At 38.5% G+C, this 27,930-nt stretch overlaps 1 protein-coding gene across 3 annotated transcripts in view; it reads right to left on the bottom strand.

The window, feature by feature from the left end:
• LOC149149352 (coronatine-insensitive protein homolog 1a-like) overlaps positions 1–27,930 on the bottom strand; it is a 300,107-nt gene that overhangs the window by 55,561 nt on the left and 216,616 nt on the right. The window contains exon 1 of one of the 3 annotated variants that reach the window (XM_089445363.1): positions 263–1,020. The exons of the other annotated variants lie outside the window; for them this stretch is intronic. Coding sequence (XP_089301489.1) covers positions 263–747 — 485 coding nt within the window. The 5' untranslated portion in view covers positions 748–1,020. Of the gene's footprint in view, positions 1–262; positions 1,021–27,930 lie in introns of those variants that run through there. 3 annotated transcript variants of the gene reach the window in all.

Here is a 27,930-nt window from a genome sequence, read left to right as displayed (position 1 = left end):
ATTAACTCCGGAATTTTGCACAGAGTTTCAAAGAATCCTGGCATTCGCCTTAAAAGGAACGATTTTTTTGTAAACATGACAAAGAGCACTGAAAGATTTAATTCTTAATACTAACAGCGGCGTCATAAATCAAAACGGCGGCAGAATTTTTAGCCAAAAGAGTACCTGCTGTGAAATTATGTTGAATAATTCACAAAATCTAACTTTTGGTTTGAAGACAGATGATCCTGATCTTTTTCTTTGAAGAGAATGTGCAAATTACCTGCAGGACCGTGCGACTTCGAGAAGCCCGAGAGTCGTAAACCCCGAGCACTTCTCCAGCTTAAGAACCTGCAGAATGTGGCCGCGGGCGCGAGCCAGAGCCCTGAGATCCTCATCTGTAACGATCATTCTGCGCAAATGAAGAGCCTTTAAGCAGAGCAACGTCTGGGAAATCTCATTAATCCACGGCTCCGCGTATCCGCCCCAGTCCTGGGGAATCAAATTAAACATGGAAGCCCTGGGCTTTCCCTTCAATTTCAGCGACTCAAGCTCGGGGAACCGTGCGCCGAGATCCGAGGGGCTTATGGTGTAACAGAACGCAATGGTAACGTGCTTGCGAGTGAGCGCATCCACGCGGTACCACCTCTTGCAGACCAGGGAAACCGCACTGCGATCGCACGGCTCCTCCAGGTACCCCATCACGCACTTCAAAACCTCGTCCGGAATCGCATAGCGATTCACAGACGTCTTCGACGGCCTCTGCATTCTTCTGGCAGTTGGTTGCGTGACCCGACAGGGATCGAACGCGGGACCGAGCGTTTAAAGTATCATCCAGTATCTGCTTTGACTCAATGTATATTTAACGCTAATTTCCGAGTTCGCAAGATTCGATGTGAGAACGGCTGGATGAGATTGTTGTCTGATCATTGAGCCTTCCATTTATGGCTAACCAGAAGCGGTGGGCACTGCTTAGGCAGTGCTGTTATTACAGTAAAGAATATCTGGTATCTTGTGGTATCTTTCTCCGCCTTTATAACAGTTTATTTTTGCATTTGTCCCATTGAATTTTTTTAGTCTGGAAAAGATTTTTTTAGAAGTTTTTTCGTGGGTTTTTTTGGTCAAAATCGGGCAGCAATTTACTGGAATGGCAAGTTTGATAGCTAATTTTTACACAACCAAAGCATCCCAGGAGTTTTTCCAAAGCCCTGAATTTAAATATGTAATTAAAAAACCATTTTAAATAATACAATTTAAGATTTAACCTCAATTTTTTCACACTAAAAACAACTCCTCTGGAAGTTACTGTCTCACTCCCATGATTGTCCCTCTCTTGCCTGTCCACCTGGCTGGTTTTTTTGTCAAAGGCCATTGCTTTCGTCATCAAGATTCTCATTTTCATGCTTTTGTCGAATTAAGCCCATCAGATATGGCCATAACCATTGCCCACCCAATTTATTTAAGGGAATAAATCATGAATTGTGGATCGCACGATCGATTATTTCATTATACAATAATTTGAGAATTATCCATCCACTCTCATTGATGACAGGACAGATTATTTTGGTTAACTTGGTATATTTTGAGTGGTTGGTATTTTTGTTTTTTTTTCAATTTATAAAATCATGAAATAGATTGTTTCGTTAAAATGGTATATTTTGTGTCGTGGGTATTTTTGTTTTTTCCAGTTTATAAAATATAGGTTAGTTGGTCACTGTAGAGTTTAGTTTTATTAAATTTTAGGTTTAAATTGGGATTGGAATGAAACTTAATTTGTAAGGGATAAAAATTGTTTTAAAAGGTGTTTAAGCCTGTACACTTTTAATAATAATGTTGGTTAAGCACGTCATTTCATTAAAAGCTTTTCAATATTTAATTCATTATATTCATATTTTACATATAAAAATTTAAATTATATATGGTGAGTTTTCGGATTTTTTTGGACTCTTTTTTGTTAAAATATAATAACATTATTGCTATAAGATTATAATGTTCTAACATTAATTTTGATAAAATTATAATATTCCATCATTGTATTTTGTAAAAATAAATTAAATGTTTTATTAAGAAAAACCAATATACCTTTTGACTTAGATTTAATTATTTATATTTTATATATTTAATAATTCAAAATTATAAAATTTTTAATTTTCATTTATATTTAAAATTAAATTAAATTTCAATCACTTAAAATTGTTTCATTATCATAAGAGGTAGAGGATGAGTCTCATTAGCAAGGTGATCCAGGATCAAACTTTATAGGGGTGGTTGTGCCTTGTGTTAGGGGGAGGAGACATGCTAAAAAATCTAATCAGCTAAATGTTATAGCCCAAACCGAGTGCGCCGAGTGATTTTGACGCCTTAAATACCCCTAACTTGCAACTCTTTAAACTACAAATCAAATATAAAAGATCACAAACAACTTAATAAGAAAAATAAAAAATTATAAAATTTTCAACTTTTATTTATATTTTAAAAAATCACAATAAAAATAAAAATATAAAAAATAAAAAATAAAAAACACTCGTATACAATGACAGCGGCCTATTTCGGTACCTTGCACATGCATATTTTAGTGGTTCATATATACATCCAATATCTACTGGTTTTGTGTTTCGAAACATACCCCATTTACAATGACACATAAAACATCAAAAGTCAAATTGCCAATAAGGACAAAACATTTAACATATCTTTTTGTCCTTTCCAAATATAATAAGAAATTAAGAAAGTATGAGAGCATTTTTTTCGTGTTCTTTCTCAAATAACAATGCAAAAACCTGTCATAATAGTAAATAATAAAAAAAACAACAACTAATTTATTATATACATGTATATTGTATCAAGTTTTGGAAAATTATAACTCTCAAGTGATTTTCTAATCACATTTTGGATCAATCAACTTATTTCCACTCATATCATAGGTGAGCTAACTACTATTATTATAAATGAAAAAGTAGTTAATTTACTTATGTATAATACCATGTGAACCAGACAACACAAACAATAGAGCGAACACAAACAATGGCGCTTGTGACTTAATCCCTGCGTCGGTGCTCTTCGCGGAGTACGTCTGGTTGGGACCTCTCCGTGCCTTGATCACCATGGTTGAACCTCATCAGCGTCTTGGTGCCCAATCCTTCAAAGACATGGTAACTAGTCAGCCTCCAGACCAGGCTTCCTTCTTCAAAAAGTTTGGCTCCAACTTGGCCTTTTGCTCGCCAGGAGGAAGCTCTGACAAAGACAGAACTACACATCCACAGAAAAAATCGTTGCCTCAAAGAAATGAAAAAAAAAAAACGAAAAGGATAACTAAGGATACTCGAACAAAAAAGAGAAAGGCCTCGGACACGCCCTTCCTCATTGACTTAAAGCCTTCAAAAACTCGGGAGCAGTCACAAGAACAAAGGAAAAAGACAAAGAATAATTGCAACCCCATAGCCAAGAAAATCCTGGAACTGGAAATCCAGGATGCAAGTGTAGCAGTCTATAGAGAATACATGCAAGAACATGCAGTTATATGCAAGTTCATGGGCATCTGGCCAACTGAAAGAGCCCTGAACTGGTGGATACAAAGCAAATGGACACCCAAAGGGGAGATCAGACTTCAGCTGGGCTCCAAAGGATTCTTCACAGTCATCTTTGACCTCCTAGAAGACAGAGACAGAATATTTGAAGGAGGACCCTATTTCTACAATTCATCCAGACTATACATGAGATTTTGGAAGGACAACTTCACACCGGAAAAGGAGGATTTTACGAGAGTTCCAGTCTGGGTTCGCCTCTACTCCTTACCAACTGATTACTGGGCTCCTTCTGTCTTAAAAGGTATAGGAGACCAGCTAGGGGAGTACATCAAAATGTCTGAAGGCACTAGAACGGGTCACTATGTTTCCTACACCCAAATCTGCTTATACATAGATGTCTCTAAAGCCCTGCCAGAAGCAATAAAATTAATCTTCAAGGACAAAGTCTGGCTGCAAAGTATAGACTATGAACATATTCCCTTCTGATGCTGAAAGTGCCATGAGCACGAGCATCTCTTATGAGACTATCCTATGAACAAAACCCCTTAATCTCCAGAGCAAGCAAGTAAAACAAAAGATAGCGAAGGATATACTAAAGTCATCTCCAGGAATAAGAACAACAGGAAAAAGGCCATCCCTGTTAGAAAATTATATATTACGGAGGAATGGAACACATAAAATATTGCAGAAATATAAACACAGAAAACGCACAAAACAAGAGAGACACAGATATACGTGGTTCACCCAGTTTGGGCTACGTCCACCCCGAACAGCCAGTCCTTCCTTTCTATTATCCAGCAAAATGAAGAGACACAACCTACAGCAAATCCGTTGTAATATCCTCTGTTTTCTCTCACAGTCTCACCTCTCCGTTTCTCGCTCACAGAATACACATCTATATCTTAGCCTCCAATACAATACCCTCATACAAAGAGAGGGGTTGCCTTCTAGGGCAAAAAACCCTAAACTAAACATAAGTTCTACCGTCAGATCATCTGCCTAATGAACGGCCCAGATTGACTAGAAATTACTATACTTTTACAAGGCAATTTTACATTTGTTTTTAGCTTCGAGGGCACTGCCCCTGAGCCCCCGCCGAGGGACCGCTGGCCCCCGGACTCCCTAGCCGCCCCCCCGCCTGGAGGGGTGTACAAACTTCCTGGGGTATACATCCGGCTGAAACAAAGACCTCTGAACAATCATGCTCCACACACAACAATCTCCCACTTGGAGAATGATTGTAGAAACTCCACCGCTGCTTCATTTGCTGGACAATGACTCCTCTTTGGACCTGGCTGTTTCTCATCTTCATCGTCATCCTTGAAGACGAATTGAAATTGAGCATATTCTCAGTTTCTCCCTGGTTACAACTTTTGTTAGCATATCTGCAGGATTCTGGCTAGTGTGTATTTTTTCCAGCGTCAACTCTCCATCTTCCAACACTGATCGTATGAAATGGTACTTGAGTTGTAGGTGTTTAGTCCTAGAATGAAATGTTGAGTTCTTTGCATGATGAATGGCACTTTGACTATCACTGTATAACGTGCCCATATCATGCTCCTTACCCAATTCACCCATAAACCTTTGTAACCAAATCATTTCTTTACTAGCCTCTGTAGCAGCAACATACTCTGCTTCTGTTGTTGAAAGTGCAACAACACTTTGGATTTTTGAAACCCAACTGACAGTTGTTCCTCCAACAGTAAATACATATCCTGTAGTGCTCCTCCTGTTATCTCTGTCACCTGCCATATCTGCATCAACATATCCTTGTAGGGAGATGTTTGAACCACCAAAGCATAATGCTTTATTTGTGGTACCTTTCAAATATCTGAGAATCCATTTCACTGCCATCCAATGTTCCTTTCCTGGATTGTTCATGTACCTGCTTACAACTTCCACTGCATGTGCAATATCAGGCCTTGTGCAGACGATTGCATACATTAAGCTTCCAACTGCTGATGCATATGGAACTTTAGACATATAATCCATGTCTTCTTGGGTCTTTGGGCACATTTCCTTGCTAAGTTTGAAATGGCTAGCAAAAGGTGTACTAACTAATTTTGCATTGTGCATGTTAAATCTTTTCAGCACCTTTTGTATGTACTCATTCTGAGACAATGTTAATTTACGATTTTTCCTGTCTCTAGTTATTCTCATACCAAGGATTTGTTTTGCAGCTCCCAAATCCTTCATTGCAAATGAATTTGCCAATTTTCTTTTGAGCACATTTATTTCCTGCATGTTAGATCCTGCAACAAGCATGTCATCTACATACAATAACAATATAATATAGCTGCCATCATTTTGCTTTCTCAAATAAACACAATGATCAGAGTGACATCTAGTATAACCTTGTTCAGACATAAACTTGTCAAATTTTAGATACCATTGCCTTAGAGCCTGTTTTAAGCCATACAAGCTCTTCTTCAACCTACACACTAGTTTCTCCTTCCCTTTCACCTCATATCCTTGTGGTTGTTGCATATATATCTCTTCCTCCAAATCCCCATGGAGAAAGGTTGTCTTTACATCTAACTGCTCAAGATGCAAATCTTCAGCTGCTACAAGACTTAAAATGGTTCTGATTGAAGTCATTTTAACAACAGGAGAAAATATTTCATCAAAATCAATACCTTTCTTCTGTGCAAACCCCTTCACCAGAAGTCTAGCTTTATACCTCTGTTTTCCTCCATCTTCTTCTTTAAGCCTGTAAACCCATTTATTCTTCAATGTAGTTTTTCCTACAGGCAACCTGACTAAATCCCAAGTCTGGTTATGCATTAAGGAGTCCATCTCTTCTTCCATGGCTACCTCCCACTTCTTCCTGCTTTCAACCTGCATTGCTTCTTCATAACATTCGGGTTCACCAGAATCAGTCAACAATAAATAATATAATGAAGGAGAGTATCGTTCAGGGGGTCTACTTATCCTGGTAGATCTTCTAACACCACTTTCAGGTGTTTGTGGTGGTTGTTGTTGTTGTGGTGGTTGTTGTTGTTGTGGTTGTTGATTATTATTATTTTCAGGCACCTTTCCTTTTTCAGTGATTTCATCAAGAACTGCGTATTCCTTGTTTTCCTTTTCCTGTTTCTTTTCCTGCAACTGATTCTTATACAAGACCTTTTCATTGAATATTACATCTCTGCTCCTAATGATTTTGTGATTTTCGTAATCATATAAGCGATAACCAAAATCATTAACACCATATCCAATAAAGGTACATTTCTTTGACTTTGCCTCAAGCTTTGTTCTATTTTCTTTATCAATATGGACAAAGGCCTCACAACCAAAAGGCTTTAAAAATGAATAGTTTACCTTTTTACCTGTCCATACTTCCTCTGGAACACCACCATCCAAGGAACTTAAAGGCCCTCTGTTTATTAGATAAACAACAGTATCTACAGCATCTGGCCAAAACTGTAAAAGCAATCCTGCATGCAATCTCATGCACCTTTCACGCTCCATGATTGTTCTGTTCATCCTTTCCGACACACCATTTTCTTGTGGTGTTCTTGGAACTATCTTCTCTCTGCGAATTCCATGCTCTGAACAATACCTATCCAACTCTTTGCTGCAATATTCACCTCCATTGTCTGATCTAAGACACTTCAATTTCTTTCCTGTCTCAATCTCAACCAAAGCTTTCCATTTCTTGAAAGTATCAAATACATCAGATTTATTCTTAATACAATAAATCCAAGTTTTTCTAGTTACATCATCAATAAAAGTAACATAATAACGAGAGCCACCGAGAGATGATACCTGAGCAAGTCCCCATACATCTGTATGCACAAGCTCTAATTTTTCGCTCTTCTTTTCTTTCCCAACTCTGAGAAATCTGACTCTCTTCTGTTTTCCATAAATGCAATTCTCACAGAAATCCAAATCAACATTCTTCAAACCCGGCAACAAATTCCTTGAGTGAAGAATTTTCATCCCCTTTTCACTCATGTGTCCGAGCCTATGATGCCATAATGCTGCATCTGCTCCTTTGGAAGTTAAAGCATTAACAGAGTTAGAAATACCATTGCATAAATACAATGTACCAACCTTTTCGCCTTTTGCTATTACCAGGGCTCCTTTGGTGACCTTCCAAGCTTTATCTGTGAAAGTTGTCACACAACCTTCACTGCCTAACTGCCCTGTTGAATTCAGATTTTTTCTTTAGATCTGGACAATGCCTCACCTCCTTTAATAGCCATTGGTTTCCATTTTGCTGTTTTACAAGAACCTTACCCATTCCAACGATTTTACAGGGTTTATCATCACCCAGACAAACTTGTCCAAAATCTCCTTGAACGTAGTCATGAAAGTATTTCTTATCAGGTGTGGCATGGAATGAAGCCCCTGAATCTACCACCCAGGAATCAATAATATTTTCGAAAGAAAGAATCAAAGCATCTTGTAACACCTCACCTGTCACATTTGATTCATGATTGTTTTCTTGTTGTGCATCTCCTTCTTTTTCCTTCTGAGATCCACAGTCTTTCTTTAGGTGTCCTTTCTTTCCACATTTCCAGCACACTATCCCCAATCTGGACTTGGATTTGCCTTTCCTTGATTTATTGCGATATCCTGAGCTCTTTCCTCTTTCCATTTTTCTTCCTCTAGACTCTGCACTCAAAGCATTTCCCGATGTCTCACCGGAGCTTTTCCGTCGCATTTCCTCGCTAAGGATAGCACCGACAACATCATCAAACTTTAAAGTACTAGATCCAGAAACGGAGTTACTAATGGCCATTACCAAACCATTCCAACTTTCTGGTAATGAGCACAAGAATAACAGAGCTCTAACTTCATCATCAAAGTTTACCCCTACAGAACTTAACTGACTTGTAACTGTATTAAAATCATTTAAATGGTTTGAAACAGATCCACCTTCCGACATATTCTTATTAAATAACCGTTTCATAAGAAATACCTTGTTTGAGGCCGAGGGTTTTTCATATAGTTTTGACAACGTCTGCATCAAACCCTCTGTCGTGGTTTCCTTCGAAATGTTGAAGGTGACTGACGCAGCAAGGCACAACCGTATTGTTCCGAGTGCCTTTCTATCGAGAAGGTTCCATTCTTCGTCTTTCATACCCGTCGGCATCTTTGTTTTTCTGCCCAATGGTAGGTATAGATCTTTCTGATACAGATAATCTTCCATCTGCATCTTCCACAGCGAGAAGTTTTGGCCGTTAAATTTCTCGACCCTAAACTTACCATCTTCCGCCATTGCTCCCACTCGAACCAGGAACCCTTCTTTCCTGCGAGTTTATCAGCCAAATAGACCTTCGGCTCTGATACCAGTTGTTAGAAAATTATATATTACGGAGAAATGGAACACATAAAATATTGCAGAAATATAAACACAGAAAACGCACAAAACAAGAGAGACACAGATATACGTGGTTCACCCAGTTTGGGCTACATCCACCCCGAACAGCCAGTCCTTCCTTTCTGTTATCCAGCAAAATGAAGAGACACAACCTACAGCAAATCCGTTGTAATATCCTCTGTTTTCTCTCACAGTCTCACCTCTCTGTTTCTCGCTCACAGAATACACATCTATATCTCAGCCTCCAATACAATACCCTCATACAAAGAGAGGGGTTGCCTTCTAGGGCAAAAAACCCTAAACTAAACATAAGTTCTACCGTCAGATCATCTGCCTAATGAATAGCCAAGATTGACTAGAAATTACTATACTTTTACAAGGCAATTTTACATTTGTTTTTAGCTTCGGGGACGCTGCTCCCGAGCCCCCGCCGGGGACCGCTGGCCCTCGGACCCCCTAGCCGGGGGGGATCGGCCCCCTCGGGACCCCGCGGGGGGGACAAGTCCCCCCCGCACCCCCCCGCGTGGAGGGGTGTACAAACTTCCTGGGGTATACATCCGGCTGAAACAAAGACCTCTGAACAATCATGCTCCACACACAACAATCCCCAAGAAGAACCAATATAAAGAAGTAGGTCAGAACCAATTCAGTGCATTGAACAACACCCATGAGCAAATGGATCCCAACGACCTGATAGGAGATGAAGTAGGAGAAGACGAAACAAACCCGGCAGATAGATAATACGATGAAAGGGACACAGGCTACACCAACAGAGGGAAGGGGCATTCACAAGAGGATACAAAAATGGAGCAAATAGAGACAAAGGAAATGCCAGAGGAAAGCACCATGTAGGAAGCTTTGGAGGGAGTAGACTTAGCAACAATTGCAAAGGAATGGAAAAAAAATGGAATAAATGCCATATCAGAACACCAGCTACAAAAATTTGAAAGCGCTTATCTCCTCCAGGAAGATTTAAAACTCAAATCTCTCCAACCAGCACAAGAAAGCACAGCACCAAAGGGCATCTTATCAAATATTCCAGTAGGAGGACTCAACCTCAAAGGTTCAAGCCGAAAATGAGGTCAAAAGACTGCCAATCAGCACCTCAAGAACTGGGAGCCAAATTAATCAATGAAGGAAAGGTAAAAGCTCTGGCTCTAAACCCATCTCCATGTCAATGAATTTCATTTCTTGGAATATTAGAGGACTGAACAATCTTGGGAAGAAAAGAATCCTAAAAAACATAATCATGTCTGATCATCCTGATATCCTTCTAATTCAAGAAACTAAACTAGAGTCAGTTCACACCCCTCTCCTTCTCAACTCTTGTTTCAAGCCATACAGCTCATTAGCCAACTCGGCTACCAATTCGGCAAATGGTATAATGACCTTATGGAAAAACTCCAAGTTTGACCTCATATCCTCTCTGGCCACTCAGCATTCCATAACAGTGATCCTAAGAATCATTAGCAATAACGAGAGTATTTGTATAACTAACATTTATGCCCTGCACAAGGTGATATATTGAATAAAAATGCTCCAAAGCATCTCTAATCATCTAGATCCACTACACCTTCTTTTCAAAATCATAGCAGGTGATTTTAATATGATAACAAATTTATTTGAGAAGAAAGGTGGTATCTGGAAGCTTGACAAGGACTCTGAGGCTTTCCTTACTACCATTGAAAACCACAACCTCATCGACATTCCCACTAGCAATGGCATTTTTACTTTGAATAACAAAAGAGGAGGAGACCATCAAATTGCCTCCTGTTTAGACCACTTCCTGTTATCTGAGGCAACCTATCTTACCTGTTGGGAAACAGAGGCAAGAATCCTCCCGCAAGCAGGCTCAGATCACTGGTCAATCTCTCTCAAGATCCAAATCTCCAATGATCTAAAAAATAAGCCTTCTAGTTGCATCACCCGTACTTCATGGAAAAAATGAAATAATGGTGGACTTACCCCCCCCCCACTCCACCAGAACTGGCAACAAAATGTACAAGTTCCAACAAAAGCTAAAACATATCAAAGAGGAAATCAAAAAAATGGAACAGAGAATCATTCAACAACATCATCACGGACAAAAAAATCTTGGAGCACAAATTGGAATTTCTCCAACAAAACATAATTGAAGAAGGGCTTACGGAGAGTAGTAAACAAGAGGAACAAAGATTACAACAAAGCTAGGAGGAAAGAGCCATCCAAGAAGAGAAGTTGTGGCAACAAAAATCTAGAATCAATTGGCTGAAATGTGGGGAAAGGAACACCGCATTTTTCCATAAATCAATGATATAGCATAGGAGAAACAACAGAATCCTGGCTTTGAAGAACCAAGATCGTCATCTCATTCACTCTTGTTGGAAACAAATCTCACTCACTATTTCAGCTCTCTTCTTAAAGAGCCAAGGAATGACCAGGATCGGGACATTAAAAAGATCACCAATCACATCCCCAAAATCCTCACGGAGGAGCATAATAAAATTCTCCTTAGGAAAGTTTCCCTTTAGGAGGTGGAAGATGTGGTCATGGGAATTCCCAATGGCAAAGCCCCAGGTCTGAATGGTTTCACTGTTGACTTCTACAAAGCTTGTTGGCCCATCCTCAAATTGGATGTGCATGCCCTTGTGGAAGAATCTCGCATTCAGAAGTCTGTTCTAAAAGCCCTTAACTCCACTTTCCTAACTTTGATTCCCAAGGGAAATTCTATTGATTCCCCAGACAAATTTAGGCCCATATCCCTCTACAATGTCATTTACAAAATAGTCTCCAAAGTCCTCGCTAATTGGATTAAAGTCATCCTTCCTCTCCTTATCTCCCATCAACAATCTGGCTATGTGGAAGGAATGAAAATCATGGATAATATCATCCTTTCTCATGAGCTTATCCACTCTCTCAAATCCCAAAAAAAAAACTGGAATGATGATTCAGCTAGATATGTCCAAAGCCTTTGATAAAATTAGTTGGGATTATATGAGACAGGTCTTGGAAGCATTTGGGTTCCACAAAGACAGCATCAAGTGGATCATGGCAATGGTGTCGGGAGCCTTTTTCTCCATCCTCGTGAATGGTTCCCCTTTGCAACCCTTTAATCCTTCCAAGGGTATCAGGCAAGGGGATCCTATCTCTCCCTTCCTCTTTGTCATTATGGCTGAAGGGCTAAGCCGCTCAATCTCTGTTGCCTTGCATGCTAATAAGCTCACAGGTCTCCAGGCCCATGCCTCTGCTCCCCCCTCCACGCACTAGCAATTTGTGGATGACACCCTTCTTATGGGGCTCCCAACAATCAAAGAAGCTTCCTCTTTCATGTCCATTATGTTTGACTTCTTTGTTGCCTCTGGAACCACTATCAACCCCAATCCAAGTTGTTCTTCTTTAACACCCCACTGCCTATTTGTATGAACATCGCCAGACTCTTGGTCATTCCCATCAGCACCCTCCCCTCCATTTACCTTGGAGTACCCCTTACAGACAGACCACTCTCCCGAGCCACTTGGGAGGACCTGATCAATAAGTTGGAGAAAATAATTGCCAATTGGACCTTCAGATCTCTCAATCTGGCAGGTCACCTTGTCCTGGTCAAATATGTTTTACAGGACATCCTGCTCTACTTGTACTCGACTCTAGCAGCCCCAAAAGTGATTTCAAACAAAATGAGAAACTTGCAGAGGAATTTCTTATGGAGAGGCACAAAGGTAAAACAAAAATGGGCTCTGGTGGCATGGGAAAAAATTTGCAAGCCCAAAAAACACAGTGGCCTTGGTCTTAGAGACATAGACCTCCTGGAAAAGGCCCTGGGAGAAAAAACCTTATGGAGATGGATTGTAAACCCCAACTCCCCTTGGGGAATTCTATGGAAAGCTAAATATACCCCCCTCCCTCTCGCAGGAGCAAAGTATTAGGCTAAATGGAAATATCAAAAGTTCAGCCATCTGGAACCAAGCGTGGGAGAACAGGGATATCATTCAAAATCATAGTTTCTGGGAAATAAGCAACATAAACAAGGTTCTTTTCTGGGAGGACGTCTGGCATCAAAGGTTGGAACTTGATCAAGAACAATATCACCAAATCAAGACTGATATGCAAAATAGAGGGAAGACCAAAGTCAGCCAATACTGGAAACCAAGTGTCAAAGAGGACAGATGGATAATTTGGTTGGATCAAGAGGATTGGACTCCCCATATGAATCCTCAAGCCTGGTCACATCTCTCATCAGAACTTCAAAATAGACAAATCCTCCATGACTCTGTCGACGATCAAATCAGATGGGGTAAAAATTCAGCTGGACATTTCAATTTAAAAGAAACCTACATATACATTGCCAAGCTAGATCAACTTCAACCAGACCCGAAGTGGAACTCAATCTGGGACAGCAAGCATTGGCCAAAAATATCTATCTTTCTATGGTTAGTTGTGCACAGAAATATTTTAACGTGGGACAACCTAAGAAGAAAAGGCTTCATCGGTCCCTCAAGATGCCTTCTCTGCCAGCAAGAAGAAGAAAACCCCAATCACCTACTGAATGAATGCCCATACGCATCCAAATTGTGGGACTTGATATCATTGGTTTTCAATAGCTCAGATCGGGATCCCTCCTCCATTCAAAGCACCATCGCGAACTGGAGATCAACCTTCTCCTCACATCGTTTGGTTAACCGCGCATGGAATTTAATTCGTGGTCTGGTCTGTTGGGCACTTTGGAAGGAGAACAATGCAATAATCTTCTGTGGCATCTCCACTTAGGAGGAAATCATAATTTCGAAGATCAAAATTGCAATCCGGGGAACTGTGACTTTTCTACCACTCACACTTCCAAAGCCCCTCCCACTAACTCCGAAGCGAGAATTCTCTCAATGTTGGATCTCCTTCAGATCAAGGTACACGAAATCACCCCCCTCTCCAGGCATGAGAAACAAAAAAACATCTGGAGGTCGCCAGAGCAAGGGACTTACAAGCTCAACTACGACAGCGCTGTTAAACGTAATCGAGCCAAGCCGGTTTTGGAGGAGTCTTCAGAAACACAAAAGGAGAAATAATTTGGATTTATGAGGGCAACATAGGTTCAGCCACAAGCAATGCCGCAGAACTTCATGCCCTAGAAAATGGCATTACCATAATGCACAACCTAAAGCTCAGTCCTCTAATTGTGGAAGGAGATTCCACGCTCGCCACTCAGATAGGTGAAAAACTTCAGCAAGGCATCGAGGTGGATAAAATTAGGGAAAATTGGCACCTAAACAAAATAATACAGTGGATCAAACAGAGAATAGACAGCATGACAGGCCTCCACTTTCAAGCCATGAGAAGGAATGACAATAAACTAGCAGACAAACTGGCGAATGAGGGTACTGTAAGGACCCTACGCCTAAATTCTAGAGCTTGCTAGGATCTAGAGGATAGTGACCTCTGTCAGCACTACGCAAAAATCAATGTCGAAGATAGCCACTCCACCGAACAATAATTGTTCGCATACCCTTCATGATTTCAAGGTCGATTCCAAGTTCTGTAGGAAGGACAGAGTTGTGGCGCACACGCCCAGACCCATCCTTGGCTTGCCAGATACAAGAGCCCTCACTGCCACCTCCCTTCTCCCTTGTGCAGTCGCCGCCTCCCAATCACATCCTCTATGCTCAGCTCTTCTTCCACTGCCTCACATTCGATCTTTGCACGCTTCCCCTTCCCACCCCTACTCCTCGCTCCTGGCCTCCCTCCATCCCTCACCTCTATATATTTCCCCCTCTCCCTTCTCCCCCTCATTCTCCTCTCTGCCCTCATCTCTATTTGTTTGTCCTTCGCTCCTTTGTTCCTCTCACTCCCCAACCCTTCTGCTCTTATCATGGCCCCAAAGAATAGCTCCATCCCTGGTTCCAGTCGGGGAGGTGCACGCGGCCTCCCATTGGTAGTCATTGGGTTCAACCCCACTACTTGTGCGAAGACCTCCGCGAGGCGTGCAGCTCTGAACTACGCGACGACGATTAATCCTAGAGCTCAACAATGCATTATCGATTTAGAAGCCTAAGCTAATGTACTTCAAAGAGAGGTCACGACTGAGGAATTTGATGCTGACTTCGCCTGGATTTCGGATCCTGCCCTCACTCGAGTGTGTGAGAACCTCTACGCGTGAACTATCAAAACATGGTGGCAAATTAAAATCATCATGGGGCTAGCGATGCAGGAGCAGGAGGAGCGCACCAAGGCACTTGATACAAAGATTGACAGTGTGGCTGAGAAGTTTGTAATTTATGTCGAAGTCATCCACCACTGTTGTTTTATAACTCGGGATGCACCGCAGTACACTGATATCAGGAAAAAGTCGTTGGCGAAGGTCCATTATGCTGCTGAAGGCTCTCCGAGCATCAAGAAAGAGGTCATTGGTGCCTCTACTAGTCGTCCTAACACCACCGCACAACAGGAGGGGAGCACTCAGGGGACTCCCATTAGTCTGGATGAAGATCCGGTAACCAGCAACCAAGAATGACTTTGACTTCCTCCTTTTTGTCTCTCTTCCTCCGCAGAGGATTGTCTATCACGGAGGAAAACGACTCAAGCTTTGTCTGCTTCGCTATGGATTTTTTCTACACTCTCTGTTTCTATACTCTCTATTTTAAGAATGTTGTAAAGAGGTTTCTACACTGTTTCCACCTCAGGACTCAGAACCCATTTTTGCCTAGTCTGCATTGTAAAAAAGATAATACCATGGCCATTTCATGCATTTCTGTTGGGTCTTGTGTCGGGCTCTCTCTCCCACACAACCCAAACAATGTAATTTTTCAGTTCCTTCTGTAATATATTTTATCTTATTCACAAAAAAAACACCATGCATCCTCACCATCTCTTCGATTCATACTAAAGTGAAAATGAAAATAGATAAATCTAATCCAAAGAAAATCATTAATATTGATCCTTTGCCTTTCTAAAACAAGGACATCGCAATGAGTTTATTTGAACCCTAAGTATAATTTATCATATAGTTTGTTATAAAAGTGTTAATTAAATGAAGAGTTTGGACTACTAACCATTATGGTATTTTGTATTAATTATAGTTTATGATAATTTAATCTTTTAAATGTATTATTAAAAATAATAAATTTATTAATAAAATGTAAACTAATTTAATTTGAATGTAAATATGTGTGGCTATTTTTTATTATAAATAACTAAATATAAGATTATAACGCAATGTGAAAAAAGTAATGTTACAAAAAAATATTAAATATTTTTAAATATATCTATAAAATTAATGAAGTAATTATATTATTTATGATGTATTTTTATTAGTAATTTTATGTATTTTAGAGTGTTGGGTGTGTTATGAGCCTATAGAATTAATAAAGTAGTTATATTTTTTATAATGTAGTTTTATAAATGATTTAATCTAATGTAGTGGAGGGTTAATTGTGTTGTGAAGTGATAACAATTTGAATTTGCACGCGAAGTGCATGATATGATGGTGGGGGCTGTCGGTTGCCACGCTCCCCACCAGGTTTCGATCCCGACGCTGCGCAGCAGCATATATTTGATGTAATGTGGTTGTCCCGTTGTACATATGGTCCCGTTGTACAGACGTATATGATGTAATATGATTGTAACATGTGGCTTCTTCAGCGGGGATCCTCCCCCCCCTGAAAAAACAATTTGAATTTCACGTCATTCATTCAAATTTGGTTCTGAATAATGTTTGTATTATGTTTGTAAATTTTAAAAACATATTCTAAAAATGATAAACTCTAAATTTTAAAAGTGGTCTATTTTCTGTCACAATGGATTTTCCCGTGAGGAAAAGCCATATATTATACCAAATAAGAACATTATTTTTCATAAGTTCTTTCAAAATGATCACATCCATGTTTTTATTCATCATTTTGGACCAAACTAATGTATTCCATCACAACTATGGAGAGAATTTCAACATTGTTATGAATTAGAGACCATATATTTGATGTTTGTTTTAGAACAATTTTTTGTTTTATTTTATGTTAATTTGAGGCTAACTATTATTTGAACATCAAGAAGTAAAGTATACATTAGGAATTGAGATTGTTACAAATAAATGAAATTGAAGCTTTAACACTATTCAAAGGCGTTATATTTCTTAAAACTCAAGGGGCAATGAAAGCATCAACAATAAGAAACTCATTAATAGTTCTTGAAACAATTCAATATAAATATCAACCTAGATAGAATCTCCTTACTTGTATAGTGAACAAAATAATTTTAGAAGTGCAATTTTTTATTTTTAATCAAATTGATTTATTTTCATGTTCTACACCATCAAAAATCCTTGGTAGATTATAAAGAAAATTTGGGAATTGGTTTAAGATCTCAGGGTTAGTAATATAAATCATGGGCATTCTTTCCCCTACACTCCTAATGCATTTTTAGATATGATGGGAGATAACTTAAGTGACTTGGTAAATGTTCCCACTATCAATCAACAACATATTATTACTCCATACTGCTCCTTACCCTTATGTCAAGGATTATGAATAGAATGGCAACCCAATTAGAAATTCAATGTGGGTTGTTTAGGGCCCAAGACAAGAGTTTGCTTTAGTTTATTTCAAGAGTTTGGTTCCTCTTAATTTATGTTTTAGTTTCTTCTCTATGTTTAGAAACTCTAAGACTTGCAGAGAGCCCCTATCCCTTGGCTCTAAGTTTGTGATCCTACTTTTCTGGGTTAATATCTTGGTTGTGTTCTAGTTTCACCCCAATATTGTCCTGGTTATGTTTTGGTCGCACTTTCACCTATCTTTTAGTTGAAAGGAGGATGGCCCATTGTCACTACAACAAAGGGTGGCGTGCCCATTGCAAATTAGGAGAATTCAAGAAAGTCTCAAGTAGTGTATGAAGGATATTTGAGAAGCCCAATGTGGAATCATCAATCGAAGGATCAAATAGGAGTGATGGTAGGTAGAATTTGAACCAAAAACTTGGAAAAATAGCGTATCAAGAGATAATTGTGTCAGTAATATAACTAGACATATAGTATGTTTGAGGTGGAAAGAAGTGGATAAATTTATGGACATTTAGCTTAGTGGAAATAACGAGATCTATGTCCAAATAGATTTGGTAACATAGCACATGGAATGTGTCATGGTACACATTTGCATTTTGGATAATGTGGTGAACCAATACTTCCCATGTAAAGTCCTCCCCTACAATATAATTTTCCTAATCCTTTAGGGACCCATGTGTCACCCTAAGATGGAACTAAAACAAGGTAGTAGTCTTTCAAGTTGTTGATAACCAAGTGTACAATTCCAAGGCCTGTAATGATAATACTGCAAAAAAGTCTTAGATACAAGAAGCCCCACACATGCCAAGTACCTAGTATTCCTCTCTTTTGTGGATGTTTTAATCTATTTTTTCAATTTGTATATTTGTTACAACAACATGTATGGAAATATACCTAAAAAGGGAATAATGTTTTTTAGGGCAATATACCTAAAAAAGGAATAGGGTTTTTTAGGGCAATATACCTAAAAAAAGAATAGGGTTTTTTAGATTGTTAACCCTCTTAGGTAGAAATTTTCTCTATTTACTTTTCAAATATATAATTTTGACCTAACATTTATAATTTATCCATAACACTTACTTTTATTGTAACCGTTTTTCAATACAAACCATATCCATCATTATAAATTCAAATAAATAAATAATATAATTTATCAAACTAACTAATTTAACTAAAATAATTTAATTAAGATATTAATTGATCAAATATATCGTTCCAACTATTTATTAAAAATATATATTTGTTATTTCTTTTATTATATTTAATATGTATCCTACTAAAAACTAAATTAAAAAGAAGATTAAATAATCTATTGCACTTTATTTTATATTTAATTAAAAATCATTCAATATAAATTACATGCATGGGGTGAATGCATGGAAAGAAGGACAAGAGGGCGGGCAAGATGATTGTAATCCACAAAGCTAGACCATGAATCATCCTCTACTTAGCCCACGACATGTAGTACTAGGTGTTAATGGCAACTCATAAATCTTATAAAATGCCTCTTCCATTGGGGTGACGCACCGTTCATTTGCTTATTAACATGGTTTTCAAGGTAATTATGTGACGCAATGATTGAACAATGTGGTTGATTGACTAGTTTTGGTTACAGGGAATGTTTATTGCAGTAGGCTCGGTCCCTACATGCTATGAAGTATGGTTGTTGTCTCTTTGTAGTGATTTAGCATCTCCTCTCATATGAATTCAATTGAATTACTAAGGTGTTCTCCCTTTTCCAATGGCCCCTTGATCTAGCTACAAAGAGCGCCTTCTAATCCATAGAACTCGCACAAAGTTTATAGCCAGAGAGGATGCTCAATATTTTTTCAACTCTGCCTCCCCTTTGTTGAGAAATGAGATAAGACAACTAGAAATTGAGGTTACAATTAAGCAAGAAGTGATGGAGGATGAAGAGGTAATGAACAAGGTTACGAACATTCTCCCATAAATCAGTACTAGTCACACTCGCAACATGGAGTACCATAAAACATTTGAGCTATATTGGCATACCAAAATGTTGATTTCTCATGCCCTTTTCAGAGAGGGTGTAGAGGACATAGACCTGCAAGCGCAACTAAACAAAGTATAGAAGCAAGAGCAAGGACCTGAAAAGAATTTGAAGCAAGAGAAGACTATATCTCAGTAATGCAAGAGGTTATGATGCATAGACACTATCTCAGTAATATGAAGTTTCCTATTTTTGTGAATAGACTATTGCAATTCGAGTAGTCTTCTATCTTAGTGATGCAATAACACATGATGATGATATTGCTCTCTTATACATAATGGCATCTACCTTATTTGTACGATAGCATGGTGATGCATGATGTATGCTCTATGAGATATATAACAGTTATTACAGTACTCTTAATGGAAACTTGATAATCCTATCTCAATTTGACAATGAGGAGGCATGACTATGATCCATATATTACAATGACCTTTGATGTAACATGATCGGAACCTTCGTATAGTATTTGATTGGGTAGAAACCCTATATATGATAGTGCTCATGACTTATCTTCATGACATTACTCTAGATATGTGATAATGATGAATGACATGGTCGTAACTTAGTTCTATAAGAAGAATTGAGGAATGTGACAAAGTCTGAAAAGAATAAAGTGACAAATTTAGGTGAAGTCTTGAAAAACCATTACTCTGTGGATAGAAGTTTGGGATATGCATATAGCTTGTGCTAGAGACAGAAAATATTGTAAAAACAAACTTTGTGAACTACAGAGGAACTACACGTAGAATGATAAAGAGGAATGTGAAGGACACAATAAGCAACTTAAAGAAATATAGTTCGAAGAATCTGGAGCACCTCTAGAACAAGCCTTTGAAGAAAGAGTGACATCAATAAAGTTGACCTAAAGTTTGGAAGAAATGATGTTATCTATTTTGAATAAAGTTGATAAATGTCAACTGGAGGATCAAGACAAGATCTTTGCAAAGAAGGATAGGTAAAATTCAAAGAAGTATGTATAATCTATGTGCATTCCATGACCTATGTTAAGCCCTTTAGGTCATGGTGATGATCATAAAATGAGTCTTTATAAATATTAGAGACAGTAACATGTAAGATTTTGATGTTATGCTGCATATGAAGACTAGATCTTGTAATCTAATAAAAGGCATGTCAAACAGTATCATTACAGTTTTGCAACATTTTGCAATGTTTGGATTCCAAGTCTTGATGACTATGAAGGATCTAGGGTTTGCATAGGATTTGCAATTTCTAATGTAACAAGATTGTGAATACCTTAAAAATATGGTTTTGCAACTAACTCTCTTGTGTGATTGTAGAAATTTACAGTTTGTAAGTGATAGGTCTTGGCATCTAGGGGTTATAAACCCTAGAAAAGTATGGAATAAAAGGAGAAACCCTAGAAATAGAAACCCTAACTAATTGTTTCCGTTGTGAAAGGAAAAGGAACCTCGTTCTTAAGAATGAAAAGTATTATATCATAATGATGTGAAGACAAGGTTTGATGAAAAGGGGTCCAAGAAAAAGAGCGAGTCAACCTTCCACCAGAGATAAGTAAATTTAACATCTTCTTGATTATTACTAATGTTATTATCTTTATATTTTGTCTCCCTATTCTTTCCTAAGTCTTCTAACCAAGGTTAGAGGTCAAGGAAAGTTCTATCTAAAGCTTGACTAAGCAGATGAAAGACTTGAATGAACGTGGAAAAGAATGAAGATTGTGAGGGGAGGAGTAGTTTGATGACTATTAGATGGAAAAAAGTTTACTAACCTCAAATGGAAAGAGGGAGTTGCTAAAAACCTGATGATTATGATATTGAATCTTTTTTATTGGTTCATTCTAGATTGATTATTGAAATCTTAAGAGCATGAAGCAGAGATATGTTGCAATATGAGATAGACCATGCAAAGGAATGTTGATCTCAGAGGGAGCTAGTAACAGAATTTAACATAAAGAATCCCACACCTTGACTTGAGTCCATTATGATTTGGTAACTCCGATATTGATGATTTGTTTGAGATATGGTCTAGCTCCCTATAAAGATGTATTGTAGAAGTATATGCAAAGGTTGGAAAAATAGCAGTTGGGATAATTTGTTGGATGATATTGATGTACCTACAATTGTGTGGTTGATCATGGAACGCACGGATTGTGTGGATAACACTATGGATGGCTTGCAAGAGCATAAGGACATAATTCATATTTGGAAAGCTAATATGACCTTTTGAAGAATATGAGGCAGAACTATGTTGTGAAAAAAAGAAGGCATGTATGTGCTAGTAATTGTAAGGAAGTTTGGCTCCTTGAAGATGACAAATGAACTGCTTGATGACAATGTTGTTTGATGATTGACAACATTCAGAAAGATCAAAGTTTAATATGACATGATGTTGTTAGGAGCCGAGAAACCCTATCATAAAGATAAAATGTGAAAGAATTTAGCTTTGTAAAATGTTTGACATCCAGGAAGGTCAAAGCTCAAGTATGATGTATTGCAAGAAAGGAGCCTTGTAGCTACAACTATATCTCCACAGAAGAACAAGTAATTGATGTATATATGAAGTATGAGACAAGCTAAGGCTTGTGGTTATGTCTCTCTGGTTGAGAGGGAGTAAGGATTTCCTCCTTGGTTGAGAGGGAGTAAGGACATCCTCCCTGGTTGAAAGGGAGTCATAGAGGACGCCTTATTCTCCATATGTCATGCACTAGGGTAGAAACAATCATATGTCTAGTGAAGGCACTGGTAGGGAGAATGGAGGATTGGATAAGCATCTGGGACCAATACTTCTTGAGGATTGGGAATCCAAGATAGAAGTAGTCCCGTGGACCGACACTCTTTGAGGATTGGACAGGGTATCCAAGATAAGAGTGGTCGAAGAGGACCGATATTCTTTGAGGATTGGGAATCCAAGATAAGAATAGTCTTGTAAGGACATACCTGGTGAACATTCGGATGGGGTGTGTGCCTTTAAAGGTGGTTGTGGAGGTGTACAAATGTATTACTCTTAGCATTGTGCTCTAATCTAGTGGAGAGTTAGAGCTTGTTAGTCAAGGCCTTGCTATATTGCAATTTGACAATGTTGGTTATGATGTTGATGCTTGAAGATGGCTTATCAATCCAACTCTTCTTATGAGAATATTTCAATTTGATAGTATCCTTGTATTGGTTGTGTAATTATGAATACCTCCCTAGTTAAGATGGAGTGTTGGAAAAAGTAATTAGGTTCAGTCTTCACAATTGCACTTGTATCATTATGTATTTTATGTAAAAAAACAAAAAGAAAAAGAAGAAAAAGATTTATTATTATTATTTCAATAGTTAAGCATGTTCTTCATGCTTCTAGGAGTTTGTTGAGTCAAAGAGTCAAAGTCCTATTCGGACCTCTTGTAAAGAAAAAGGAAAAAGAATTTGAAAATGTAATTTGGGTAAATTCACCTCAAGAAGCCAAGTCGACCCTCCTGGACGACAAGTCGGCTCTCCCAAGAGATGTTGTTATGAAACCAGCTCAAGAAAAGATAGAAAAGATAGATCAACGCCTTAGAATTCAGCCTCTTCGAGGGGGCAACCTCCTTTACATTACATAAATGAACAATTCTTGGATGATACAAATGACAAAACCTCCTTTCTATATATAGGAGTCTAAGGAGTCACAATATAATCCAGCCGACCTAACAATAATAATATAAAGCCACAAAAATAACAATAGAGGGATTCTATGGGGCACAGAAATAACAATATGGGGGTAATAGGGGCACAACAATATAAATAAGGGGTATAACTACAATAGTAATGGGGTAATCACTAGTATTATAGGGACCCAACATGCCCCTCTCCTTCAAAAAAGTGTTGTCCTCAACGCTTGAGTAGTTCTGGATACTTCTGCATAAAATTCTCATCCTCCCATGTGGAATCTTCAGCGGATAAGTTCTTCCACTTGATAAGATACTCTGAAATTGATCGATTTCGTAGCTGTCGAGTTCTTGTTTCTGTGACTGCTTCCGGTTCCAATATAATTTTTCCTTCCTCGTCAAGTTCTGGCAATATTGTTTGAATTGGGAGCTTGTCACCTATAACCTTCTTTAAACATGAAACATGGAAAACTGGGTGCAATCGAGAAGCTGCAGGAAGCTCCAATTTGTATGCCATAGTACCAATCTTTTGCAACACCTTGTACGGACCATAATACTTTGGTGATAATTTATTATCCTTCTTAGCTTGCTTTAGGGACATTTGCTTATATGGTTGTAGCCGTAGGAATACCCAATCACCTACATCAAAACTTCTTTCACTGCGATGTTGATCTGCCTGTTGTTTCATTCTATTTTGTGCCAACACGAGGTTATCCTTTAAGAGTTGGAGGACTTGTTGTTGATGTTCGATGTGATGTTCCACTGCCTGAACCTTAGAATTTTCTCTTAAATATGATGTGATGGATGGTGGTTGATACCCATAAAGTGCCATAAATGGGGTCATTTTTGTTGCTGTATGGAAGGAAGTGTTATACCACCATTCAGCCAGAGGCAACCATTTGACCCATTGTGTCTGTTTATCAGATACAAAGCAACGAAGATATCCTTCCAAACATTTGTTTACTATCTCAGTTTGCCCATCAGATTGAGGATGATAAGATGAGCTATGAGCTAACTGAGTACCAAGACAAGAAAATAATTCTGTCCAAAAATTTCCAGTGAAAATGGGATCTCTGTCACTTACAATAATCTTTGGGTTTCCATGTAGCTTTTGAACTGTTTCCATAAATGCAGTAGAAACTGTACTGGCTTTAAATGGATGTGATAATGCACAAAAGTGTGCATACTTGGTAAGTCTGTCAACTACCACCATGATGACACTCTTTCCCTCAGACTTGGGTAAACCTGTGATAAAATCCATTGAAACCTCCTCCCAACGTTGGCTTGGAATGGATAAAGGTTGTAATAGACCCGGTGTCTTAATTGTTTCAACTTTATTTTGCTGGCAAACCAAACATTCCGCCACAAACTTTTGAATATCTGATTTAAGGCCATCCCAAAAAAATTCCTTCTTAACCCTGTGGTAAGTTTTTAAAAATCCTGAGTGCCCTCCTAAGGGAGAAGTGTGCAATTCCATAAGAATCTTTTGTTTTAGCTGGGAATTCTTACAGAGGTATAAGCGATCTTTGTACCATAACGAATCATTTTGCCAGCTAAATGTATCAGAAGTACTGGAATCTTGTTGTAGCTTTCGAATAAGTGCCCACACTTCTTCGTCATTCTTCCATTCCTCCCTTGCTTCGTTTATCCAATCTGGTTGGATAATAGAAATGGCACACAACAATGCTTCCACATCCTCATCCTTTCTTGAGAGTGCATCTGCCACCACATTTTGCTTCCCTTTTTTGTAGATGATTTCAAAGTCATAACCCAACATCTTTGTGACCCACTTTTGTTGCTCTTCAGAGGATAATCTTTGTTCTAAAAAGTATTTAAGGCTATCATGATCCGTTTTTACCTTGAAGTGTCTTCCCATTAGGTAGGGTCGCCATTTCTTAAGTGCATGGAGTATTGCCAACATTTCCTTCTCATAAATAGCTTTTCTTAAAAACTTTCCCTTGATTGGACGACTTTCAAAAGCAATGGGTCTTTCATCTTGCATTAGAACAACACCAATTCCATTTCCTGAAGCATCACATTCCACAATAAAGGTTTTTGTGAAGTCCGGTGTAGCTAAGACCGGTGCTTGGCACATTGCCTCTTTAAGATGTTCAAAGGCCTTTGTTGCTTCCGGAGTCCATGAAAATGAATCTTTCTTCAATAATGTTGTTAGAGGTGCTGCTATTCTCCCATAATTCTTAACAAACTTGCGATAATACCCTGTCAACCCAAGAAATCCTCGCAGATGCTTTATGGATGTGGGGATTTTCCATTCCTTAATGGCTTTAATTTTGCTAGGGTCTACCTTAACTCCTTCATGAGATACAATATGACCCAAATATTCCACCTCCTGGACTCCAAAGAAACATTTGGATCTTTTTGCATATAATTGTTTCTCCTCCAATAGTTGTAGCACCCTGTCAACATGTTCAACATGATCCTTCCAAGACTTGCTGTAGATTAGTATATCATCAAAAAATACTAACACAAATTTTCTAAGGAATGGTTTGAAAATTGAATTCATCAAACCTTGAAATGTTGAAGGTGCATTGGTAAGGCCAAAAGGCATGACCAAAAATTCATAATGACCCTCATGAGTTCTAAATGCCGTTTTCGGAATGTCTTCAATCTTCATTCTGATTTGATGATATCCCGAACGAAGATCCAACTTGGTGAAGTAAATTGATCCATGCAATTCATCCAGTAATTCATCAATAACAGGAATGGGGAACTTATCTTTAATAGTGAGCTTGTTGAGCTCCCTATAATCCGGACACATGCGCCATGATCCATCCTTCTTGTGCACCAATACTACTGGAGCTGAGAAAGAACTTTGACTTGGTTGAATTATACCAGCCTCTAGCATTTCTGCAACCATACGTTCAATTTCACTTTTTTGGACATAGGGATATCTGTACGGCCTGATGTTTGGAGGAACACTTCCTGGAATCAGATGAATAGCATGATCATGATCACGCATAGGTGGGAGACCTTTGGGAGTCTCAAATACCTTGGAATGATTGTCCAGGACTTTTTGGAGATCTGGAGAAATAGATGATTCCAATGTGGAAACATCTAGCGAACATAATTGTGCAATTACACCTCTTTGCTCCTTTTTAAGAAGCTTTGTCATGCCATTAGAGCTGATTATCTTTCCTGGTTTCCCTGCAATACCCCTTAATTCAACTTCCTTTCCTTCCGTAGAAAATTTGATGAAAAGTTCTTGAAAATTAAAAGCTATTGTACCCAAGGATTGTAGCCATTGGACTCCTAGTACAACATCAGCACCTCCCATTGGAATGGAAAGCATTGGGCTAGTCAATACATATTCTCCCATGGATAGCTTGATATTATGGCACTTTCCAGAGCAATTTATTGTTCCTCCATTTGCAATCATCACTTGACACTCTGGTGCTGGATATAGGAAGCAATTCAATTCTTTTGCTACCCTACAATGAATAAAATTGTGGGTGCTTCCTGAATCAATCAACACTATTACCTTTTTCTTCTTGATTTGTCCTTCTATCTTGATGGTTTGAGGAGTGGTAATTCCCGCCAATGCATTACAAGATATGGTCGGATTTATTTGTTCTTCATCTAGGCTTTGTTCCTGGAGTATATCTTCTTCTTTTGACCTTTCTTGCTCCTTTTCTTCTTCCTCTTCACAATCTATGTAGAATAATTTCTTCTCAGCACACTTATGACCTTTAGTGTATTTGCTATCACAACTGTAACAAAGCCCTTTTGCTCTTTTTTCTTCCAATTGTTGTGGTGTCAACCTTATAGGTTGTGGAAGACTAGGGGCAACAACACTTCCGTCTTTATAGTTGTGAGTGGTATGCTTCCTGGTTGCCATAATTTTGCTTTCCATTTTTCTTGCTAACCTGAATGCCTTCTCTAATGAATCAGGTTCCCAAAGGCGAACATCATGTTGGATATTATCCTTTAAAGACCCTATGAACACATCAATCCTATGCTCCTCTGGAATATCTTTTACCCTTATGTTCAATTTTTGGAACTCCTCAATGTGCTCCATTATTGAACCCTTTTGTTTGAGACTTATCAATTGGCTAAAAAAAGTGTTGCTTTTTGTATCTTCATAATGTGCTATCAATTCTTCCGTAAAAATTGCCCAAGTGATAAATTGTTTACGAGAGCAAAGCCATTGATACCATACAAACTGATTTGGTTCCAAATATACAATTGCCATACGTACCTTTTGTGTGTTTTGCACATTATTGAGATCGAAGAATTGCTCCATCTGTAATATCCATGTGGCGGGATCCTTGCCATCAAACTTCCTCATATCGATTTTTGGAATATGGTGATTCTTCGATCCAACATTAGCGTCTATGGAATCATGATTAACATTTCTTTTGTTCTCATCATGAGTTTCCTTTACTACCTTTTCACCATTAGTGACCCTTTCTTGTAGCAACTTCTTCAATTCTTCCATGTCTGTCTTCAAATCTATCTTCAAATCTGCCATCGAATCCTCCATCTTAGCTTCCATGCCCTTTATCTTAGATTCCACGCCATTTATCTTAGATTCCACGCCACTTATCTTAGCTTCTGTTAGCTTTTGTGAGCGTGACATTTGTTGCACTTGTTCTTGTAATTTTGATATATCATGTAGCATTTCTTCCTCTTCTTCATGAGTCATGCTAGAGCTTTCAGGTTCCTTACTAGGTGTTTGCATTTTCTTTCCTCGGGGCATCAGTTACCGATAATAATGCTTTACTATGCCCTTTGAATTCCGTTAAACCAAGCTTACACAAAAATTTAAAAAAAAAACTACACACCTTTTTTCACTTTATAGAAGCCTGATATTGAATCTGATGTATCTCTGTAATTTCGGATCATCCAGTTCTAAAATTGCTACCTGTAGTAGCCTTCTGCGTCCTCTTTCCAATGCCACAAGTCTGAGCCAAATTGGATTCTCCAAGGAAGAGTTATGTG

The sequence above is a fragment of the Pinus tabuliformis genome, chromosome 9 (genome assembly GCF_031772625.1).
Source record: "Pinus tabuliformis cultivar Carrire ecotype Pingquan chromosome 9, CPIR1, whole genome shotgun sequence".
Lineage (NCBI taxonomy): Eukaryota > Viridiplantae > Streptophyta > Pinopsida > Pinales > Pinaceae > Pinus > Pinus tabuliformis.
Note: the sequence above shows the minus strand (reverse complement) of the source record. Positions and strands in the feature narration are given on the sequence as shown.